Genomic DNA, 22,337 nt, shown 5'->3' with positions numbered 1-22,337 from the left:
AGAGTTTCATGTAGTAATGGTAACTATATATATAGATGCTGCACAGCATGGCGCGCTGCTCCGGCCGCTCGTCCCGCTCAACGTTAATTCACACTCTACGAATCTGCTCTCAGTCCACTTAAGACGTGTCACAGCATACGCGCCGGTTTGTAGCATGAATTTGACATAGCGATGGAGTTCATGTCGATCCCAGCATCTATTCTCGCCTGCTGGTTGTGTGGCAATTCAAAGAATGTGTTGGTTTCACCCGATTAACATTCCTTCGCTCTCTAGAACAGAGCATGTGGCTTATCCTAAATTAGTAATTTTCTTTTCCCCTGTGCATATTGCAATTTCTTTTAGTTGGACTTCACCTTTCACTTTTGACATTTTTGTTAGTTCTTGTTTAACTGTACTGCAGGGATTCACTAGTGTCATTTAACTTGTTTAAGGCTTCTTATGTGCCACTTTATAATGTATATCCTTTATATTTTCAAAGGCCACAAGTGCCAACTCTATTTAGTCGTTAACAAATTGAAGACTATTCTTTATAAAACAGTATACGCTTGCATTTCTAACTTGGTTAAACCTAGCTCTCAAACATTGAAGAACCCGCCGTGTTGCAGGTGTTTTCCTTCGTAATTTTTTTTTATAATTTCATAACCCCATAATTTTTTTTCAAACATTGCAATAGTGTCCTACAAAAGTAGATAAATGTGTTTAAATCTTTAAAATGCGCGGTAAGAATTTCTATTAATCAATTATTCCATGAAAAACTCTGCATCGAAAGCGACTAATCGATAAAAGGCTAAAATCATGAATATTTAATCGTTAAACGGGTAAAAAAATTAATCGACCATCCCTATTTTGTTTTGATCACAGATGTTCTAAAACAATTTAAATAGCCAAAATGTTCCGGTTTCGGCAGGTTTGAGTTTTGTGTTGCCCGGGCGAAGCGCCAATTTCTTTCTCTATGGCCAAGCCGAGACAAGACAAGTAGTCACAAAAAATTGACTTTCGTTTGCGCTGTAGCGCAGAACCAACGTTACTAGACTAGGTTCAGTTTTCAAACTCCCGTGACTGCGTGGACCCACCACCGATCTCGTGGCGCTGCTGTCGCACTTTGCTCGGTCAGCACGGTGCGGACAGGGCGACGAAGCACTGTCCGTTGTTTATGTGTTTTGGCGCGTTGTATATATGCGTGTTTTGCTGCAGTCTTGGTGCATTTTTACGACACTCTTATGCGTTTTAAATGCTGCGTGCCTTTTGAAGAGTTTACGGGCCATATCATCCAATTTTATTTAGCGACGCGAATGCATATATATGCTCCGTTCCTGCAGCGATAACTTTGAATGTGCAAGTCTGTTCGCAAGGGAGCAAAGCTCACGTAGGTTTCAACATTGCACTTGTGAATGCGGTGCTCTGTTGATGAAAGAAATAGTGCTAGCTTCATTTTTTTATCCCGAAATGAAGTGCTGAGAGTGTGTATATATATATACCGTGTGTCCCAGCTAACTTCAGCCAGAGTTTTAAAATATGCGAATGCCGCGTAGTTGGGCACAACCAAGGTAATGTTTGCCGTAGCTTTGAGATATTCAAATTATTATAAATCCACCCAGTTAGGTAATGCGTAGTTAAATCATGATTAATTAAAAATTGTCCAATAATTGTTAGTGTACTTCTTAATTCACTAATTAGTTCATCTATTTATATGTGATTCGTTGCCACCACCAAAGGTCCAGGCCTTAACTCTATTTTAATTAACTGTGCCTTAATTAACTTCGCCTAATTCACTGTGCCTTGACTGGCCTCGTGAACTGCCTCGATTGGTTCGCTTGGGCTCCCGTGACTTTCTTGCACCATCGTGTGGTCGCGCTAACATCGCCTCATGCGTTCGCATTAATATTTGATTGGTACTAAGCAGCTACAGCTGATTGCAACTACTAATCAGCTACTTACAGCTACTCATCAGCAACAGCTGATTAATATAGAGCGCAGTGGACGGCCGGGGCTGCTGCGGCCCTGGACTAAGGACTCCACAGCGCACTCTGGGGCTGCGCAGCAGCATTTTCACAGCTACGTAAAGTTTTTTAATCAATCTCCTAAACGCGAGACTATACAAACATTTAAAGACGCATCGGTGAAAACACTTGCTGAGTACGTAAGTTGCGAAGTCTGAGGACTCAAGCCCCTTCGCCAACGCAGAGCTGCGCCCTGGTAGAGCTACTTGCGGTGCTCCCGCCCTCTGGCGGCAAACCAAGACAAGGGGCCACCCGCGATGTACGGCGCCTACGGAGAGTTTGACAACTGAACCTAATCTAGTAACGTTGCGCAGAACAGCATAGCTCAAGTTTCTGTACATTTTATGACAGTTGCATTGAACATTTAAGCACTATGTTTCGGATCAGTTTAAGAAACACAGCTCAGTACGGGAGCTTACGAGATAAATGTATTTATTATAGGTCACCTGTGAAGTGCACATCAATGTCCAAACTATTCAAGTCGTCTATAGCGGAGCGAGGCACATCTCCTGCTGCTTACTGTATGGATCAGGTGAAGTAGGTGTCAGTAGCATTGCATTTTGGTCTGCTTTTCGTGGAACATTAAATGTGAACATTATATTACAGGCAGTACGACTATGAGAATTATCTCTGCTCTCTTCTTTTACCGGCTGGCCTGCGAAGGAGCGCCTTCGCTATTCGGGCGTTCAACGTTGAGCTCGCTCAGGTGATCGTGTTGCATTACATGTTGGCTTGTTGCAGAAGTGTTTGTTTACTGGAATATGCTCCCTAACCTTCAGCTGTTTCCCTCCTTTCCGTACGCAGATTAGAGACATCGTTTCAAGAGCCGACATAGGTTTGATGAGGATCCGTTTTTGGAAAGATGCTGTCGAAAGGGTTTACAAGGTGGCACCTCCTCTTGCGAGTTTTGTGGCTTGAACTGGACATTATATTTAAATTTACAGGGAAACCCTCCCGAACATCCAGTTGCACAGGAGCTGAGCATGATGGTTCAGTCAAAACAGCTGTCACGACATTGGATCAACAGAATGATTGAATCAAGGGTGCGTAACATATCCAATCTGCTATAACCCCCGCATTGATTACAACGAAAACTAAGCTGCTATACGCACAACACTCGTGAAACTTAAGTTTGCTTTATACGAGCCATCGGATACATTGTCAGAATTTACATATACACTGTGCTCGCGAGGTATTTGAAAACAAATATGACGACTTCCGAAAAAGAAACTATTTCAGGCAATATTAGATGTATTTGAAATAAATTTTGTGGACGTGTATCACTGCAGTTTTTTAGAACTGTTCAGTAAAACCACCTTCAGCCTCAATAATTTACTGAATGTTGCATCGAAAACGGTGGCATCCTCGCGTATCAGGAGATGCATATTGATGTTGAACGTGTATTCCATAGTAGGGCAACTTGCAGCGAGTATTTCGTATTGCGTGGCTGTTTCTTGAGGGCAGCTCTATGGTCTTGTTAGTCTGCCTCTCAGTGACACCTCAGACATAGTTGTCTTGCAGGTTTACATCTTGTTAACTGGAAGGCCATCATGGATGTGACATAGAATTTCACAAATAGCCACTATTGGGTCCCGCTAGTCATATCTAAGGTTGCAAATTTATCTGTCATCACATAGGACTCCTTCCTAATGATTATGTGCATAGAAAGCCTGACTGTTGACTGCCACCTGGAGTGGCTTGGCAATGGCTATCATTGGCTCTCCATTGCTCACAATGGCTTGCACCTGCTGGACATACTCGACCGCCTGGAAGGCATCTGACCACTGGCTGTGCTTCTTTTTGTCACACATGACATGTTGCTGTTCGCAGCTATGAGCCCTATTCTGACCTACAAAATAAAGGGCTGTGTCATATTCAAGGAGGTGGTGATCTCCAAGTCCCTGTGGATGGCAAATAAAGCTGCATGCATTTTTATATCGTGTCAGAAAATGGTACATGCTACCAAGAAACAAATCGGCCATATAGGTGACAGAGGGGTTGATGGAAACGAAAGAAAGCACCCAGTGCAATTTGCCAGAAGTGCTAATTATTGCGGCAATCCAAAACTGCATTCTCAAATACCTCGCACACTTGTTACATGTCATTGGAACCAGTTGGAAACGGGTACTGGTTGTCTCACAGCCATGTCTCATTGTATATCAGAAAGATCTATTTTTCCTGACTGGATAATTGACTCTACCCTGTGCTGGTGTGATGTTCCTGGGAAGCATGTAATGTTACAATTGTGTGAGCACTGCTTTTCTTTCTGTTTTTCAGGAAAGTATCCTTAGTGATAAGCCACATAGCACTGTTAATGAGCTTGAAGAATATGCTGAAAAAAGTGTGTCATCCACTCTGTATTTTATCCTGCAAGCCATGGGTGAGTTTCCTTGTGTTCTTATTTCTTTTTAAGAAAACTTCAAGTGTCTATCTCTGCTTTAGGATAAATCCAATATTTGCATGGTTTTAGGTTTATAAATATACTTAATGGAAGCCTCTCACTTTTCTGCCCTCGATGCTTGCATTCATGCACGAACTTGCAACATCAGGTGCCTTTTTAGAGCCACAGCTTGTTTCATTCGCAGGCAAACAAGATACATTGTTTACTGCTCAAAACATTGCATGTATTGAAATGGGTAACACAATTTTGCTGCAGCAAAATTATGGCAGATCCCACGCACTGTGGGAATCATTGTTATGTCAAGCATCTTGCAGGTAGCTTGCTATCTAGCATCATTATGTGTTCCGCATAGTGATACTAGATGGTGCTACATGTCCATGTCCACAGTGTGTGTGATGTGAGTGAATGTGTGACAATTACAGCTTGACTGCATGGCTACGACAGTGGCATCACAAGTGATTTATTGTGCTCTAGTGAACATCATACAACCTGTTCATATAGTTCAAATTATCATTTTTAGAAATAATATTCCACACAAAATGTTTTCTGTGGCTTTTCATTTCTGGTCGCTGTGCTGCCATTCCATTAATTGTGAATGCAGTGCTGCTTGTAAACTTATTGTTATGCATTAAAAAAAGCAAAAATGTATATAAGATATCATCATCAGCCTCGTTACGCCCACTGCAGGGCAAAGGCCTCTCCCATATTTCTCCAACAACCCCGGTCATGTACTAATTGTGGCCATGCCGTCCCTGCAAACTTCTTAATCTCATCCGCCCACCTAACTTTCTGCCGCCCCCTGTTGCGCTTCCCTTCCCTTGGAATCCAGTCCTATTCTTCCCTCCTCATTACATGTCCTGCCCATGCCCATTTCTTCTTCTTGATTTCAACTAAGATGTCATTAACTCGCGTTTGTTCCCTCACCCAATCTGCTCTTTTCTTATCCCTTAACGTTACACCCATCGTTCTTCTTTCCATAGCTCGTTGCGTCGTCCTCAATTTGAGTAGAACATTTTTCGTAAGCCTCCACGTTTCTGCCCCGTAGGTGAGCACTGGTAAGACACAGCTATTATACACTTTTCTCTTGAGGGATAATGGCAACCTGCTGTTCATAATCTGAGAATGCCTGCCAAACGCACCCCAGCCCATTCTTATTCTTCTGATTATTTCCGTCTCATGATCCGGATCCGCAGTCACTACCTGCCCTAAGTAGATGTATTCCCTTACGACTTCCAGTAAGATATAGTGAATGCTTTTTTATACAAAAAGCATTGTGCACTTAACAGTTAACTTACACACAACAATTTGTCAACATTAGTATCCAAACTTTGCAGTAATGTGTCGTGGCATGCAGCTTTACACGACTTTCTGCGCCAATTCAAAATTATAATTTTCTTTGATATCTAACATCCTGTTTGATGCTGACAATATAAAACACATTGTTTTAATTTCCACCATAATCTTACGATGTCCTTTAGTCATTTGTCAGTCCCTTCAACACTGCTGGAATATTTATAGGCGCTGTACCATTTTTCTCCCCAGCTATTAATTTTGTAAGTCTAAACCAATATATGTTGTGTTGCATATAGATATACAAGTCAAAAAGAATACCTGTGATGAGTGGTGGCTCAGTGGCTGTGGTATTCTGCTGCCTGTGCTGCTGTTATTGGGCCTGGGGCCTTTTAACATGTACCCAATGGACGGTGCATGAATGTTCTTGCAGCCTCTCCCATGTGTGTAGTTAACATGGCCATGTGAACCGAACCCGTGATGCCATACTCGGTAGCAGAATGCCATAGCCACAGAGCCACCGCGATGAGTAATACCATTTCATTTCATTTATTTTTCCCTTAAAGGCCCGAAGGCATTACATAAGGGGGGAGCAAAATCAAAGTCAAAGAGAACAAAAATTTTTTTTGACAAAAGAGAACAATAACAAAAAAAGAGTATGTAACAGTAAAATGTTCTTGTCACGCGTATACAATGCGTGACAAGATTAAAACAAATTTTTCTAGTAAGGCAATATCGTATACACTTGTGTAAGGGCTGAATTTTTTTTGCTTTTTGTGATCTTGACGAGGTGCGGCTTTTACAAGGGGATGGGTCATTTCATTCCAATTTTTTCGGCCGCGTGGGATCCCTGTGATCCCTTTGTACCCTAAAATTGAACGCTATTCTTTTCATAATGCATTGATTTGTTCATGCATGCCACGCACCTAGTGCCCGTCTAGTTGTCACCACTGTCACTGTTGCCTTTGCTCAGTCTCAGTTGGGCAGTACACTCATGAATGCAGTCCTCCCACGTGCCATCCATGGCTTTATAGATATAGATATATATGCACATGACTTTAAAGCCTTGCACAATAATGTCCGCAGACATTGCACGCCACTTGCAGTATCTTTGAACATATTTTTTCAATTTATTTAACATATATTCTGGGATGCTTAGTAGGGGGTGCGACTCTTACCAGAGTGCGTCCCTTACTGAGTGTATGCGACTGCTTGTGTATATTTTCCCATACAGGGACCTAACGCATGCAAACAAATTGGCAGAGTGAAGAGAAAGTTTAAAATTTGCATATTTTTTCAGTACAGAATGTGGGAGGTTAAAGAGTCAATAAGAAGCCTCGGTCGAGTGATGCCACAATCTAATGTCACAGGGAACTACGGAAATTCTGAAGTGGCGTCATGTCGCCACCTCTCATGCTCTTTGGCTGCTGAGCCTGCACTCTCCATTAGTTACTCTGTAAACTACTTAGAAATTGCAACCTACCAACCTGAATTTTATTTTAAGCCTACCTGTTTTATTTATTTTTAAATACTTGTTAACAAAAACACCAACGTGGGGACAATGTTATAGCTATCATTACATTAGGAGATGAAGTTCAGGTGGCAGTAAGGTAAATTATTTTGGGAAGGTGTGCATCATGCCCGTGTTAGTTGCACCTGTATAACAGGTTTAACAGGTAGCAGGTTTGATTCCTAGCTGCAGCAGCCGCATTCCGATGAGGGCAGAATGCAAAGATGCCTGTGTACTTAAAATTTAGGTGGTCAGAATTAGTCCAGAGGCCTCCAGTATGGTGTCCGCTATGAAGCTGTGGGGCAGAAAGCTCCACCAATCAACTTGTGGTTAGCTTATTTGTAATCGCACCTACAGTGTGTGCGTGGTGGCTTAAAATTTCATCTATGCTTGGTCCTCATAGTGATATCATAATGAATGTGCATGCATGCTTTGTTTTGGGGATCTTAGTGTCTCTTTATTGCTTTGCATTCATCTCTTTTAACATTCTGCCATAAGTAGGGGTGTGCGAATATTTCAAAAGTTCAAATAATATTGAATATAATATTTTTTAATATTCGTATTCGATTCGAAAAATGGATATTAGAAAATGTTTGAATATTCGGTTCTATACGAATATTCGAATCACATTGAATATATTGCTGGCTGTGCGGGGGAAAACACAGTTCTTAGCATTTGTTTTTATTTAATCGAAGAATATTGGGACAATCTTGTGCTGAATTTTGTGACAATTTCGTGCTGCTAGTGAAATTTTACCTTCAAAGCGCACTTAGCCTCTAAACGTCTAAATATTGCTGGAAAGTCGGCCTCTCAATAGCAGAGCACGGGTTTGCAGCCAGTGAGTGTGCACTTTCTTTTTCCTTTGACTTTCCCACTGGTGCTGCTGCTGCTGTCGTGCACAGATGTATGTAGATGACAGGCGTGAGTAAGAGAGGAAAGGCAACAGGAGAAACTCATTTTTACCCCACCGCGTCGAATGTGAATGATACCCTCTGGAGCTCCCTGGCAGTCGCCACATTAGCCGCTTGACAGCCGTAATTATCCGTAAATCCCCTCAGAAGCATTGCACAAACTGCAGCGCTTCCCTTTCTGCTAAGGTGGGAGGCCAGAGGGGAGGCAGATAGAACTGTGGAGAGGTGATGAGGAGAAGGAGGAGAGAGAGGAGAAGAGGCAGTTCCCATACAAGAGAGGAGGGAGGTGACGTGAGAAGGCAAGGAAACCCCACTACTATATGACAGCGACAGGATAAGCTTATGTTCAAGGTACGGTACAGTACATTGCTGCTATTTATGAAAAATAAATGCCATGCAAATGTGTCAAGCGGGCAACTTACGCAGGGTGTACAGAAGCAGAACCGCATTAGTTAAAGCGCACCGCAGGGTCCAGGAGACACTACGGAAGCGTCGACCATCAAATTAACACTTCTGTGCCCACATTAGCTTTGCGGTTATGGCATTGCTAGAGGTCGCAGATTTGACCCAAATCGCGGCAGCCGCATTTCGATGGGGGTGAAATAGAAAACGCATGTGCACTTAGATTTTGGGACACGTTAAAGGACATCACGATGTCAAAATTAATCCAGAGTCTGCCACTGCCAGTGTGGCGACAGGTTGTCCGCAGTTCTCCACTCAGTTGGATTGCGATTTTTTTTTTTTTATGGGGTTTTACGTGCCAAAACCACTTTCTGATTATGAGGCACGCCGTAGTGGAGGACTCCGGAAATTTCGACCACCTGGGGTTCTTTAACGTGCACCTAAATCTAAGTACACGGGTGTTTTCGCATTTCGCCCCCATCGAAATGCGGCCGCCGTGGCCGGGATTCGATCCCGCGACCTCGTGCTCGGCAGCCTAACACCATAGCCACTGAGCAACCACGGCGGGTTTAGATTGTGATAACGCAGAGAGAAGCCTTAGGGAGGAGTGAAAATAGTAGAAGGCCGTTCGTTAGCTCTGGGATTGGCGACAGCACATACAGAATGTAAACCAATGTTTTGAAGTTCCTGGCGAACAGTGGCTTGTACGAGGGGAACTGAAAAAGTGGTAGCATCAGGGCTACGCAAACAGAAAGCTGCGGGCGCCATCGCATCCAGTTCACGTCGAACGATTCGCACCACGTCCTCTGATGGCGACACATGCTGCTGTGCGGGTTGATCTTCACACATTGACGTTGCGGCAGTATTGGGAAGTCTGGCGAATGGTTGCAAGGCGCCTCCTCAAATTATCGGCACTCTTTGATGATAGCATCAACTGTAGAGCAGCTTTTGCACATGAGCAGATCAAACGCATCATCAGCAATGCCCTTAAGCATGTGCCTGACCTTCTCAGCTTCTGTCATGTTGTGATCGGCTTTACGACAAAGTGCCACCACGTCCTGGATGTACGAGACATAGAACTCCGTGGGGGATTGGGCACGGGAGGCCAGTTCCTGCTTTACGGCAATTTTATGGCCAGCTGGTCTGCCAAACAACTCTGTCAACTTCTCTTTGCATTGGTCCCAGCTGGTTAGCTCCTCTTCGTGGTTTTCGAACCACATCTTTGCCGTGCCTCTTAGGTAGAACAACAGGTTAGCTAGCATAAGCATAGGGTCCCATCTGTTGATTCCACTCACGCATTCGTACATGGCCACCCACTCTTCAACGTCGGCGCCATCAGTCCCGCAGAAAGTTCGAGGATCCTTGGGTTGCACAATGACAACCGAAGGTGACAGCGACGTAGCTGGCGACGGTGACGTAGGAGGTGGCAGCGACGTTGATCCCATGTGCTCACCATCATTCAGGGTGCGGATGGTGATGCGACATCCACTGCGGAGCTCCGTTTCCTGCCGTGGTACCCCGCACCTCCACCAATATGTTACAGGGATGTTGGGAGTATAGAAAGAGTGTATTTACAATATATATACAAAATGAGTCGGAGTTAAAATGGCTGACCACCAACAACACGCAGCAGCCAGCGTTCCATGATCTTCTCGTTCCTCTCTCTTCTTTCATCCTTCTGTAACAACATGATGTTGGCTTATAGGTATTGTCGAAGCATGCAGACTTCTTCATTGAATAGTGCATGATATTTAATGGCCTCCTTGATTTTCTTATATTTGGGCTTACCTCATTGTGCTATCAGGTATGCACAACTGCGACGCATCCATTTTTGTCCAATCCTCCAGGCAAATGCGCAGTGGCATATGGGGGATAGAATCCGTAGATGTACTTGTGTTGTGCGCCTCTGTGCATACACCACTCATCACCTTTCACCTTTTGACAAACATCACACATCGCCTTCGTCCTTGTGACATCGTCCTTGCTGCATCGGTGTCCTACATTGTGCATCCACCTGATTTGATGTGCGCAATTTGGCATAACTTATGGACGATGTAGTGCATAAGCATAAACATTGCATGAGATTACACATTGCATACAATAAAAATAAAGACAAGTGCACGCTTTGCATATCATTAATTAGCATTTAATTGCCCACTTCATTAAAGCTTTGCCCTTCGTGGATACCAACATGTGTGCTGGACTTGGATAATGTTTTCTCATATTATTCATTTATTATCATAAGGTCATATGACCATCTTTGTCAGAAATGAAGCCACAATCACTTTGACTGAACTAGCTATAACTAGCTATGACAGGCTATGACAGTAACCTATTGTATTTTCCACTGTTAGTGTACAAATCTTTTATGCCTTTGCTGTCAACGGCAATCTTCCAATGGCAGGCCTGGATAAAGACGGGCTCAGCATGATCAGTTACTTGTGCTTGATGATTTGGTGCTGTAACATGTTATTTTCCACAGCTTGAGCATGGTTTGTCATAAGTTGACAGACTGCTTGGGTGTCCTTTCCTGGCTTAATTACAAACATGAAACAAAAAAGAGGGCATTCTTTAGCCAGTAGTTCAGTTTTAATGCAAATACAGCATACAGCATGGTGATTGGCAGCCAGTTGAAACTTTTCAGCAGTTCAGCATGTCATTGGGTGTCAGCTTCTGCCAAAATAAGGACAAATAAGCTTATTGATGAAAGCCTGTGCATTATTGCATTGATTTATGATTTATGTCAAAAAGCATAATGTGTTTTATGTTCTTACTTATTTACCTGCAGGTGGCTAAGCAGGTGCTACAATATTGTGCAATTATTTTTCCTCAGTATACTTTTTTTGTGTGTGTGATGTAATGCTAATGAATTTCTTGCATTTGCCACTAAATTGCTACTGAATTTTTATTTTTAGGTGTGCAGGATGTAGCATGTGATCATGTTGCCAGCCATGTTGGGAAAATGCAGGGGTTAACAAATCTGATAAGAGGAATCCCTTTCAATGCTGCAAAAGGCCGTGTGTATCTTCCATTGGAGCTCATGGCCAAGGTAAGACTGCCTCCGCAGATGCACATTCTGGAGGTTTGAATCTGACTCTTTACTAACCAAAGGAGATATACAATAAAGAGTATTTCAAGGACAGCTCCAAGGCATTATATCTTCCCTGTAAAATTATGGTCTATGTACCAAAAGGCTCATTGCTCTCAGCTGGCATGTCTCGGTGGGGGCCCGGGCCCCCAGGGCCCCTTCTGGATCCGCCAGTACTTGTAAGTCAGTGCTGAAATATGCTGCTTCACTTTTAGTTGGAAGTTTGCAGAAGTGTAAATGAGGCAAGGTGGAGCACCCAATGAACCAAGCAAAAGCCATATAGGCTTGAAGTAAAGTTGTAGGCAGAACTCCAGTGGTACAATATTTGTAATCCATTTTATGTTTTATTGTTATTTCTTGTGCTTGCTTGTTAAAGTGAAGAAGCTGTAAAGCTGAGACATTGCTTTTGTATATTCAATAATTAGAAAGAAGTGAACTACAAGCTGTACACTGAGCAATCACTGTGAACAGTGCATTGCCAATGTGCCACTTGACATCTGCTGATGAAAGTAGCCACCATGTGCAGTTGCTTTTGTGCAGGATATGAATTTCTTGAGCAGTTTATGATTTGAGTGCAGAATACCACTCTAAGATGTGGGTTCAATCCCAGCCATATTTCGATGGTGGCGGAATGCAAAAGAAATTCGGAAGAACTATCTCAAGATGACTCTCAGCGTTAATGCATTTAGCATTGAATCAATATGTTGACACAGCGTATTGCTACCGTCAAAACGAGTTATGTATGAGGCATGTACCGTAGCGGGATTCCTCTTTCGTGCTTCCCTAAGAACACTTGTGGCCATCTAGCGTTGCCACCACGAAGCCTGCGCGTGGCATCCAAAATGCATGGCGTGCTGCTGGTGTTTGCAGATGCTGAGAAATGCACCATGCAGAAACCAAGCTCCTTTCTTGCACTTCTTTCTGGACAGGCTGCACTGCCTAGTGGCGCTGCCGAGAAGTCCGCGCATGGCTTCTGAGACTAGAAGCATGGCATGCCGGTGCCTGTGAATGCTGAGAATTGTTCCCCTGCTTGCCTCTGTACTATGCACTGGGTGCACGTTAAAGAACGCCAGGTTGTCAAAATTAATCCGGAGTCCTGCCACTATGCCGTGTCTCATAATCAGACCATGGTTCTAGCATGTACAACCCCACAAATAAATTTTTCAGTATATGCTCCGATACTGTTGGCATTGTCAAGAGAGGTGAAGCATGTCCTGCTTCCATACTACCATATCTGTATGTAAGAAATGCGACCACAAATATAATGCGAGGGGGAACTTTCAGTCTGTCAGAAAAAGAAAAAATAATATATATTATGATCATAATAGGAAGTGATGCTGCAAAGAAACAGAACAGTGCATAAAAGTGGATGCCAACAGGGCTTTATGCATTGTTTCTGCAAGATGCTGTCACAAAATCAAGCAAAAGGACAAGTGCTGACGTCTTTGTCACTGTCGGTGAGAATGGTATTGTCCTCTGTGACATCCTCTGTTATTGGACAGGCAGCACTTCAGAAGTGGCCGTGACCCACTTGAATTCCAAAGCCTTACAAGGATTCCGTGAGAATCCACCTCACATCTTCAAAGGCTGCTTGCTTGACCCGGCAATGTAACTGTGCTGATTGTCTTGCCCAAGGTTGTGAACAATACGCCATAACCACATTAATGCAGCACTAACAGTGTTTCGAATTAGGAGAAGAAAGATGGCGTAAGTTACACAGTGGCAACTCCCAGCTCACTGCTTTTGCATGATGCCAAGTGGCCGCAGGCACAGTGGTCCTAGTGGTTTAGCTCACTGCAGTTTGAAACACTAGAGAGAAATAAAAGAAAGAAAGAGAAAATACAAATGCATTCTAAGGCCAGAAATTTCGAAAAAAGGCTTGCATTATATTTGTGCAAGTACAGTCAATTGCATAGCGTTAGTAGAAACTATCCATTCTAAATCTGTGTTGCAAGGCTTTGTGAAAAAAAAAGTAACGATGTCATCTCAAAAGAACTCTGTGTATCATTTCATTTTTGCTGTATGGTAGATTGGCTTGCTTATGTTGTGCGTTCCGCTTGAATTTGTAGCCATCCTTTGGGTATATTGCCACAGTTAACAATGCGAGCTTGAAAGCTGGAGACCAATTACTCTTAGTACCTTAAATTTGATGTCCTTTTGGAAGAATTTTACATTTTCTTCCTTTTTCCTTTCTATGCAGCACAAGGTGTCGCAAGAGTCAGTTGCACGTGGAAAAGCAGACCTAAAGGAAGTGATATATGACATTGCTTGTACAGCCCATCAACACTTAGCTACGGTACAGTGCAGTTTTGCTCATTACTGTATGCACTTAAGCTTCTTGTGGGAATGTACAATGGAGTCACTCTAGACACATAGGGTTTTAAGGTCTTTCTAATAACTACCTGACTATACACCAACAAAAGCAGTCAATCATTTTTATACGCTCTTTTATGATTTCATGCAGTGGTACATGGTGAACAACCCAGTTTCATGGCATGGCAGCAACAGGTTTACACATTCAGAGTATTGACTGTTTGAGTTCCTAGAATTTATTATTTTTCAAAATTTGATGGGCACTAATTCTGAACCTTTAGTTTCCTCAACACACTCTACATTTATTGATGCTATGTTATTTAATTTCTTGATTATAATTATCAGTATTTATTATTTTTTTGAGTGTCCTGTTTTCAGCATTTCTTGAACTTTTGGTCCGACTATGATTTGCCAGTAATTTACATTGAAATGGAAACAGCACATATATAATCAAATTTTATTCTTGCAAAATACTTAAGGCAAATTGATTAGAGTTCGACCTTGTTGCGTACATTCCCATATACATTCATGGATTCTTTTCTGATGGCTTGCTGCATACTTCTTCATTTGCACTTTAGGGGAGCTGTGCATTGTGTTGAAACTAGACCCAGTTAAAGCAGGCAGTTCTAGTGCTGCATCAGAGCGATGTGGGTATTTGAAACTGTGTGCATTTCGGAAGAGAAAATATGGCCTAAGGTCATTCCAGCGATATGTTCAACATATTCGCTTTTTAATTCCCTTTTCAAAGGCTCCATTCTCTCTTTTAGTGTTCATCACCATCATGATGCGTTACCAAACACTTCCGTCAAAACGAGTTATGTATGAGGCATGTACCGTAGCGGGATTCCTCTTTCGTGCTTTCCTAAGAACACTTGTGGCCATCTAGCGTTGCCACAAGTGTAAGTTCAGGTTCAAATTCTGAAGGCAAGCAACAAGACGAAAAAAAAGTGGGTCTGTACCGAAAAGCATATTGAGACTCTGGTTGGGCTCCATTCTGTACAACTATTTCTCGAAAAGATTGTCTAGGCATGTCTGTGGGTGTAAGCTTGTTGCCTGGTTGCTGTAGCTAATGCATTGGCGGCCATCCTTATTGTGATTGGTCACGAATCCTAAATTCCGCACATTTAGTACTGCCCTGGCTGCTGATATTTAGCTACAGCTATTGTGAATTAAGTTATGGGGGTGTTGTATTTGGGTGACTGTTGTAATAAACTAATTAAAGCAAAATTATTCAATAAGTGCTTCCATGATTGACATTAGTACGCGCAGACTCAGCACGTGCTATGCATCTACGCACCACCTGACATACCACCGCGACACCACCATGACTGCGTGGATCTATGCAGCTCCAGAGGTGGTGTGTCAGCGTGATGTCATGGATTTCAAAGTATGTTTTCACATAAGCTGTTGTGGCCCAGTAAAAGTTTTTGAAAATTTTTAAGTTCATTAGAACCAAACAGAAACGGCGCGATACAGGACGAGCGAGTAAAGAGCACAGGACAAAGCGCTGGCTAGTCAGCGCTCTGTCCTGTGCTCTTTACTTGCTCCGTCTTTGTTGTGCTGTTTCTGTTTTATTCCATTGATGAACCAACCAGCCCCTTTGAACACACTCCTAAGTTCAGTCTTGGACGTTCTTAGAATGCAATTTAGTCCATTTTTACCGATGAAAATTTAACTAGGCCCGAGCAGATGCCGTGAAAATTGATAACATCATGGCAGCTGATGTGGGAACTTCAATACGGCATCGCCACCTCTCTTTCGATCTTGTGTCTTGTATGGCTTACCAAATGTCTTCTCGCAGTAAGAGTGGCATTTTTGGTATTGTACAAGGGTGATTTACTTTCACATCTGAAATAATTTTTCTCTTTAGTGTCTCTTTAATAAACGAATCTGCTTTAAAACACTTGTGTAAAACATGGGCAATAAATTTATCTTGTTTTAAAGGTCTACTCATGTGTTCAGGAACATAAACTAATCGTAGCGTGTGTGCAAATTAGGCTGTTTGCTGCACATTACCAAGACAATGCTGCTATGGCTTTGCTATGATGCTGCCACTGATATCTATGCAGTGCATTCACGTAGCATCATGACACTTACGCTCCTAGTGATCGTTTGGAATGAAGCATGCCGAGATGCAGTCAATTTTTCACATTTTTTAAGAGGCTCGTTTGCATGCTACGTATGGTCTTGAACGAGACCATGTGTCCGAGATCTTCAGAAAATTGCATCACCATTTCAAAGTCAGTATTGAACTTCTGCCCATTCCTATCATACATTCCTGTGTGTAGTTGCCTTACATGTGTAGTTGCCTTTCAGAACCAGGTGTCAGTGTATCACTTGTGAGAGCTTGTTACATTGTGCAGTCGAGCAAAAACTTAAAGACCAATGGGGCCATGAAATTTTTTTTATTCTGTGCAGCCTGGTCACGCCAGCTGAAATCAACTGGTACAGCCTGTGCGAGCATGTTTGACCAACGCAGTGTATTGCAGCAATTGAACATTGTGGAGCTGTACTAGAAGAAATTTAGATTTTTTTGCCGATGCTATGGTTTCCAAATGTTTGCTTGCGAGTGTACACAGCACACGCATAAGTCGACTGCCTACAGCTTGTGCACTTGCCCTGTGGTAATCACCAGCAGTGCCTTGATACAAGCAGCTTCTCTAGGGGTGGCTTCTGAAGGCAGAATTATGCTGCTTGAGTAGCAAGACTAAACATCACTATGTGCTCTTGCAGGCACGCAGTTTGAAGAAAGACATACCAAGGGATGTAAGACTAGTCTACCTTCCTGCGGTAAGTTGTGAGTTGTCTCCTGTGTGCCCCTGGGAAGCTAGAATACGCGGCATTCTCTTCCTATGATTGACTTGAGATACACTCAGAAAGAAATCATTGAATGCATGTCAGAGTCGATCGCCACGATAATTAACCCCATGGGAGAGCGACAGTAAGACTTTATTATAATGAGAGTATAATTTAAGCCAAAAACATAGTTAAATAGTATACTCATCAGATCAAGGTCTGTGTATTTAAGCAGTGCAAGTTGTCCATGTTGTCAGAATAAGTCTAGTATTAGCTAACATGTTGTGGATGAGCGTTTACAGCAAATAAAATTTGAGTGGGAAGGTAGGCAATAATCTTATGATTGGACTGTTATGTTACCTAGTGCAATTTTGAGAACACATACCATTAAAAAGTATATCTTGTAGCCCTTGCTAAGAAAAACTGAAATGCTGTCAGAATAATTGTTGAACCTATTATGGTCTTCGTGAGTGACTGTGGCAAGACGTTCCTTTCGCATGTGTTTCGTGAAGTCCTTCAGGCCTCTCACAGAAAGAGACACCCCTTGTGTTAGCGTTAGAGCAATGTAATAATATCGAGATATGTAATAGTCTTAGCACACGCGCATGGATTTGTGCCAAACCACTTGTTAAGCATGCACATGCATCTTTTAGTAGACGCGGACATTGTTTTCTGCCAAACCACAAGCTAAGCATGCACATGCATCTTTTGGCAGAGCGCGCACTGAGTATGATGACATGCTAAATATTAGTCAAGTGACTAGCGGTTGTCCCAAGTTTATGGTGGCCGTAAGTATAGGCGGTGAAATAGTGCCCATGCAAGTCGACTCAGGAGCAGCTAGGTCGATTATTAGTCAAAACACGTTCAGCAAACTGAAAGTGGCAAGGCGCATAAAGCTTGAAGAATCGGACACCAAGTGCATTGATAATTTACAGTTATGGCTTCAAAATACTACTAGTAGCTTGTGCTGACGTAACTGCAGATAAGCGCATACATGCTGTTCTACAGGCTAGCAAGACCAGGGCTGGGCAAAGATACTTTGCAATTGTATCAAGATACAATACAAGATACTCAGGCAACAAGTATTTGACATACAGATACAAGATACTACCACAATTATTGTATCCAATACAATACTTTCCATTTGTATCTTAAAATACTTTGTTACATTCACAAGTTTCTTTTTATAGATCTATATAATGTAGCAGCAAACGCAGATGCACAAAAATGTTTGCTTGGGAATTTCTTCTCAACATTTTTGTCTTTCTTGCTCAAGGTATAATATTTACACTCCAAAACAATTGATTGGGGTTGCTGTAACTGTTTAGCATGAAAGCTCTTTATACGCTACTCAGTCAGCGGTTTTTACTTGTCGCTTTTGTAATCAATGGGAGTCTCTGCTCTCCTTGCTGACCATAATGTATAAACAAGCGCTAAACCCTCCCGGAATGTGTAGCTTTCGTAGCTTATTCAAATTTCACAGAATTATCATGTAACGTCATCCAAAAAATTAATTTTGTTGCTTTCGATCTACAGTCAAGTAAAAAAAATAGCCGCCTTATGCAGAAGCCTCCCAGAAGCAGCACCATCTACACTTTGGTTCACAACAGTGAAACATACATGCATGAGATCCTTCAAATCGTTGATGTGTGAAAGCTACAATGCAACCCCATTTTTATTTATTCAGACTTCGTAACAAAGCATTACACAAGAGAAACATTGATAACGACACTATAATTGCGTCAGAATTTGCGCGAAAGACGCCGCACGCATTGGTGTACGTAGCACAGTATGGTGGCTACGGGCAAGTGCTATGGTACTGATGCAACTAAAAACAAAAAAATCAACACAATAAAAGGTCAGACACATGCAGACGTTTGCATGCTTGTTTTTGTTGGGACGGCGTGAGCGCTACCACGTGACTATTCTCCACCAATATGGACACGCAGACCTCATCGCCTGTCCTCTCTGCAGGGCTCGGGCACGAAGATAGAAGAATGTCGCTACCTTTAGTTTTATTCAGGTGGCTTAGTGGTAGCAGTATCATATTGAGAAGAGGAGTTTAGCCAACATTTATAGTTTCGCATGGTGATGTTTCCAATAGCCAGTATCTTGTATCTTAGGATACACAATACATTCTTTCATGTACCGGAAATATGGATGCTGATACATGTCTTGCCAGATGTGTCATGATACAGTTACAAGATACCCAAAAGGTATCTTAAGATAGTATCTAAGGTACTTGTATCTTCTATATTGCCCAGCACTGATCAAGGCAGTACTATATTAAGAAAAACTGGCTGTTCACAAAGCTACTATGTGAACTACGAGCTACTGCATAAATAAGTTACCATCGTAGAATTTTCTTTACATGATCAAATGTTGCAGCATGTTCATAACAGCAAAACAGAGCATTATTGTGTGCACACGTGGTACATAATAAAACGGCAAGAGCCAACAAGTAGTGCAACATGCACCTTAATGAGATGTCACAAGGAACAACCCTATTGGTATATTATACTTGTAATTTGAGCACATCAGTTGTAACACTGAGCACCTGTTTGCCTTGTGTTAATGCATAGTCATCTACCCACAGTTGTCAAGTTATTATGCACATTTATTCATGTTGGCAAAGAGCACATTCTCTTTAATTTAATAGCTTAGAAAGACAGAGTTTACTAAAAGTAATGCAGTAGGACTGACATCACGCTGCACAAAGGATTGCTGGCAGGATTGGCTTGTTGTGTTTACTAGCTCAACATCCACACCTAGCAAAGGTCTCGTGTAGCATCTGTATGTCTCTTAGGTTTCGGCAAGGGTAGAAGATTTAGTAAATGTATGCCTTTAATAACATATAGCGAAAGTTTTCGAAGAGTACATGGTAAAGTTGCACTGAGCACATATACGATATGTAATTGAATTAAGTGTTAAATAGAAAGTAAAGTAGCAGTGTTGGTGTATATGCACTTGAAATTTGTGCCACAATGAGGCGCTTTTAAATCAGAGCTCACTAGGAGTGCCTTGTGCTTGTGACAGCCTTCAGATAATGCAAACCTTTATATTACTAAACTACAAGAAGTGTTTTCTGCTTATGTAAGCATTCTATTACAGTGTGCAGTGCTTGATATGTAGCATATCTTTATGAGCAACCAAAGCATGTGGCAACCCCGGGAATGCCTCTGTGCAATGTGGTTTAATACTTTGAAACAAAACTCGGCACCATGAATTCACGTTATTTATGTTTTAGGAACCAGACAGGGTGTGTAGTTTATATACTTTGAGCTAGCATTCCTGTATGTGGCTCCTGTATTTACAGGGGCACTACTTCTGGCTTGCTTAGCACATTCAGATGGATTATGTAAAGATTCCATTGTATACAAGACTAGGCAACCTGTGCTACATATTGATGCAGCTAGCATGTTTAGTAAAGATGGAGCCTTTCCTCTCATTTCTTGTTCATTTCACATGTGTCATTATTAGAAGGACTCTGAAACGATTTTAATGGTTGTGTACAATCGCATTGTTTTCATATGGGAGCAAGTTGTGATTAATAAGGGCCAAGTTTGAGAGCTCTGCTTAAATCTTTTACTGATTTAGTAATGGATTTTAAAATGTTGCGCCTTGTGATCGCAACAACACCTTCATTTGTGTGAGTTCATCTTGACAGCATTCTTAAAACAGCAATATGGATGAAGACGAAAAGTACACAAACGACAGGATGGGTGCTGAGCTTCCAACTAGCGTTTGTTTCAATTTGCCGGCTCTTTTATACGCACTGCGCATCAGGCACACATTATCATACAAAAGATTGCACAACTCTATCAATTCACGTGATCTCATATCTGGAAAAATAAGACTTATTTTTCATGCAGTGCCAGAGAAGGACAGCTGACACATTTATCACCAGTTTTTCTTATATAGTACACTTCAACTATTTCACACTCTGTGTTAGTTTTCCTTTTGCTTAAAAAATTGTTTTAGCAAGCACTGGTATACATGTACACATTTCGCAGTGTTCAGCCAAGTGGCTTCTATATCCTTTTTGAATGTCATTATTGTGCTGTCTTGCCCTGTCATTGAAGCATTAGCTGGTCTGCCCTATATAAACGCATCTACAACTTAGCGGTATTTCATACACAGCATTCGACATGCATACGGTGTACGGTGATTAGTCTCGTATTGCATACTTTTCCTGTTCTTTTGAAGATGGCACACTGATCACGCACAATGTTATGTCAGTTTCCTACTTTTTTGAGATTGTTTGATACCTTATGGAGGTACGGGATCACATGTGCGGATCTTTTCACATTCTTTTGTTTGACACTTCTAGATGGCACCAAGTGGTCTTAAGGAAGCTCAAAAGAGGAGTCCCGCTTCAGTACACATCCAATACTCATGCATAACTAGTTTCGATGGTGGTAATACATTGTGTCGCTGTATTGATTTAATGCTAAATGCATTACTGTCTACAGTCATCAGGAAATGGGTTCTGCCGAATTAATTTTGTTCAGAGGCTGTGGTTCTCAGTTGCTGCATGTAAGGTGAATGGGCATGTGTTTTGTGGCAGCTTGACATTGTGTGGCGTCACGCACATTGTTGCATGCACTTTGGTACACGCACTTCATCTGTGAGCAGTGCGTGTGACAAAGCCTTTCACACAATTTTTTTCAAAATCCCCACTGCGATGCAGTCAAGATGAACAGGCACACCGCAGCTCCACATATTCATTACCAGAAACCTGTGGTATGTGCTACTGAAACCAATAAACTTGGAAAGGAGGGCGCTGTTCACTGGTGAAGTTGTTTTTAGGTGCAACAAAAATTGTCTCCGGGACTCTTTCGTGTCATAGAGGCTCTAGAACCTGTATTTATGTATATATATTTCTTGTTTGCTTGCAGGTTGCTTCCAATGCATATTTAGAAAGGCTACGTCACGCCGATTTCAATGTCTATGATGGACGACTACATGTGCGCAATGGCCTGCTCCCTTTATCCTTATGGTGGCATAAAGTGAAGAGAACTTTTTAGACTGCTATGCTAGTAGAGTATTTTCCTTGTCATGCACTCATTGGACACGTGTATTAAATAAACACTCCATTACAGCCACTCATATTTACTTGAGTTCAGCCCGCTGGCTCAAATCGGGCTTTCAGTGTTAAGCAAGGTCACCAGGCTTGCAACCTTTGTTTATTTGAGCTTGACTCTAGCAAACTTATGGAGCTTACGTATACAATTCTGAATGCATTAGACTGCACTCACTATGTATGTAGCTTTGTAAGTGCATGTGAACTTGAGAGCTCTGTGTGGAAGTTGTGTTTTTACTGGAAAGGTAGAAGTGTAGCTTTAGTGCTTAGTAATTTATCCATGGTTTTGGTTTCCATGGTTTTATCCACACAGACTCAGAGTGGTGTTATCTGTGTATGCATTTTGGGAGACCATGAAAGTTGCAATGCCGTAGCAGATGAGAATGACGTGTGCATTGTAAAGAAGTTCCTGAGAGCTTCTTGCACCTTACCAGTAAAAGCACAGCTTCATGAAAAAGAAGTATTTGTGCACTGGAGTGTGGATTCTACACTTCGCAACCTACCTGTAACTATAGAGCACTGTTTCATTCTTTGCCCCGACAC

At 42.1% G+C, this 22,337-nt stretch overlaps 1 protein-coding gene across 1 annotated transcript; it reads left to right on the top strand.

The window, feature by feature from the left end:
- The first annotated feature begins 1,001 nt into the window (after nucleotides 1-1,001).
- sicily (NADH dehydrogenase (ubiquinone) complex I, assembly factor 6 homolog sicily) lies at nucleotides 1,002-21,816 on the top strand. Its single transcript, XM_065429485.2, has 10 exons — nucleotides 1,002-1,019; nucleotides 2,318-2,537; nucleotides 2,607-2,706; nucleotides 2,805-2,885; nucleotides 2,945-3,043; nucleotides 4,278-4,380; nucleotides 11,430-11,563; nucleotides 13,803-13,898; nucleotides 16,649-16,705; nucleotides 21,610-21,816. The coding sequence occupies exons 2-10, from the start codon at nucleotides 2,374-2,376 to the stop codon at nucleotides 21,736-21,738; spliced, it is 963 nt and encodes a 320-aa protein (XP_065285557.1). The 5' UTR covers nucleotides 1,002-1,019; nucleotides 2,318-2,373; the 3' UTR covers nucleotides 21,739-21,816.
- Nucleotides 21,817-22,337: the final 521 nt, after the last annotated feature.

The sequence above is a fragment of the Dermacentor albipictus genome, chromosome 1 (genome assembly GCF_038994185.2).
Source record: "Dermacentor albipictus isolate Rhodes 1998 colony chromosome 1, USDA_Dalb.pri_finalv2, whole genome shotgun sequence".
Taxonomy (NCBI): Eukaryota; Metazoa; Arthropoda; class Arachnida; order Ixodida; family Ixodidae; genus Dermacentor; species Dermacentor albipictus.
Note: the sequence above shows the minus strand (reverse complement) of the source record. Positions and strands in the feature narration are given on the sequence as shown.

Excerpts from the sequence above, each read along its gene's own strand:
- sicily (XM_065429485.2), top strand. The coding sequence starts at position 2,374 with ATGTTTCGGATCAGTTTAAGAAACACAGCTCAGTACGGGAGCTTACGA. Across the intron at positions 2,886-2,944 it reads CTGTCGAAAGGGTTTACAAG|GGAAACCCTCCCGAACATCC; the intron begins GTGGCACCTCCT and ends TTAAATTTACAG. Across the intron at positions 13,899-16,648 it reads CCCATCAACACTTAGCTACG|GCACGCAGTTTGAAGAAAGA; the intron begins GTACAGTGCAGT and ends GTGCTCTTGCAG.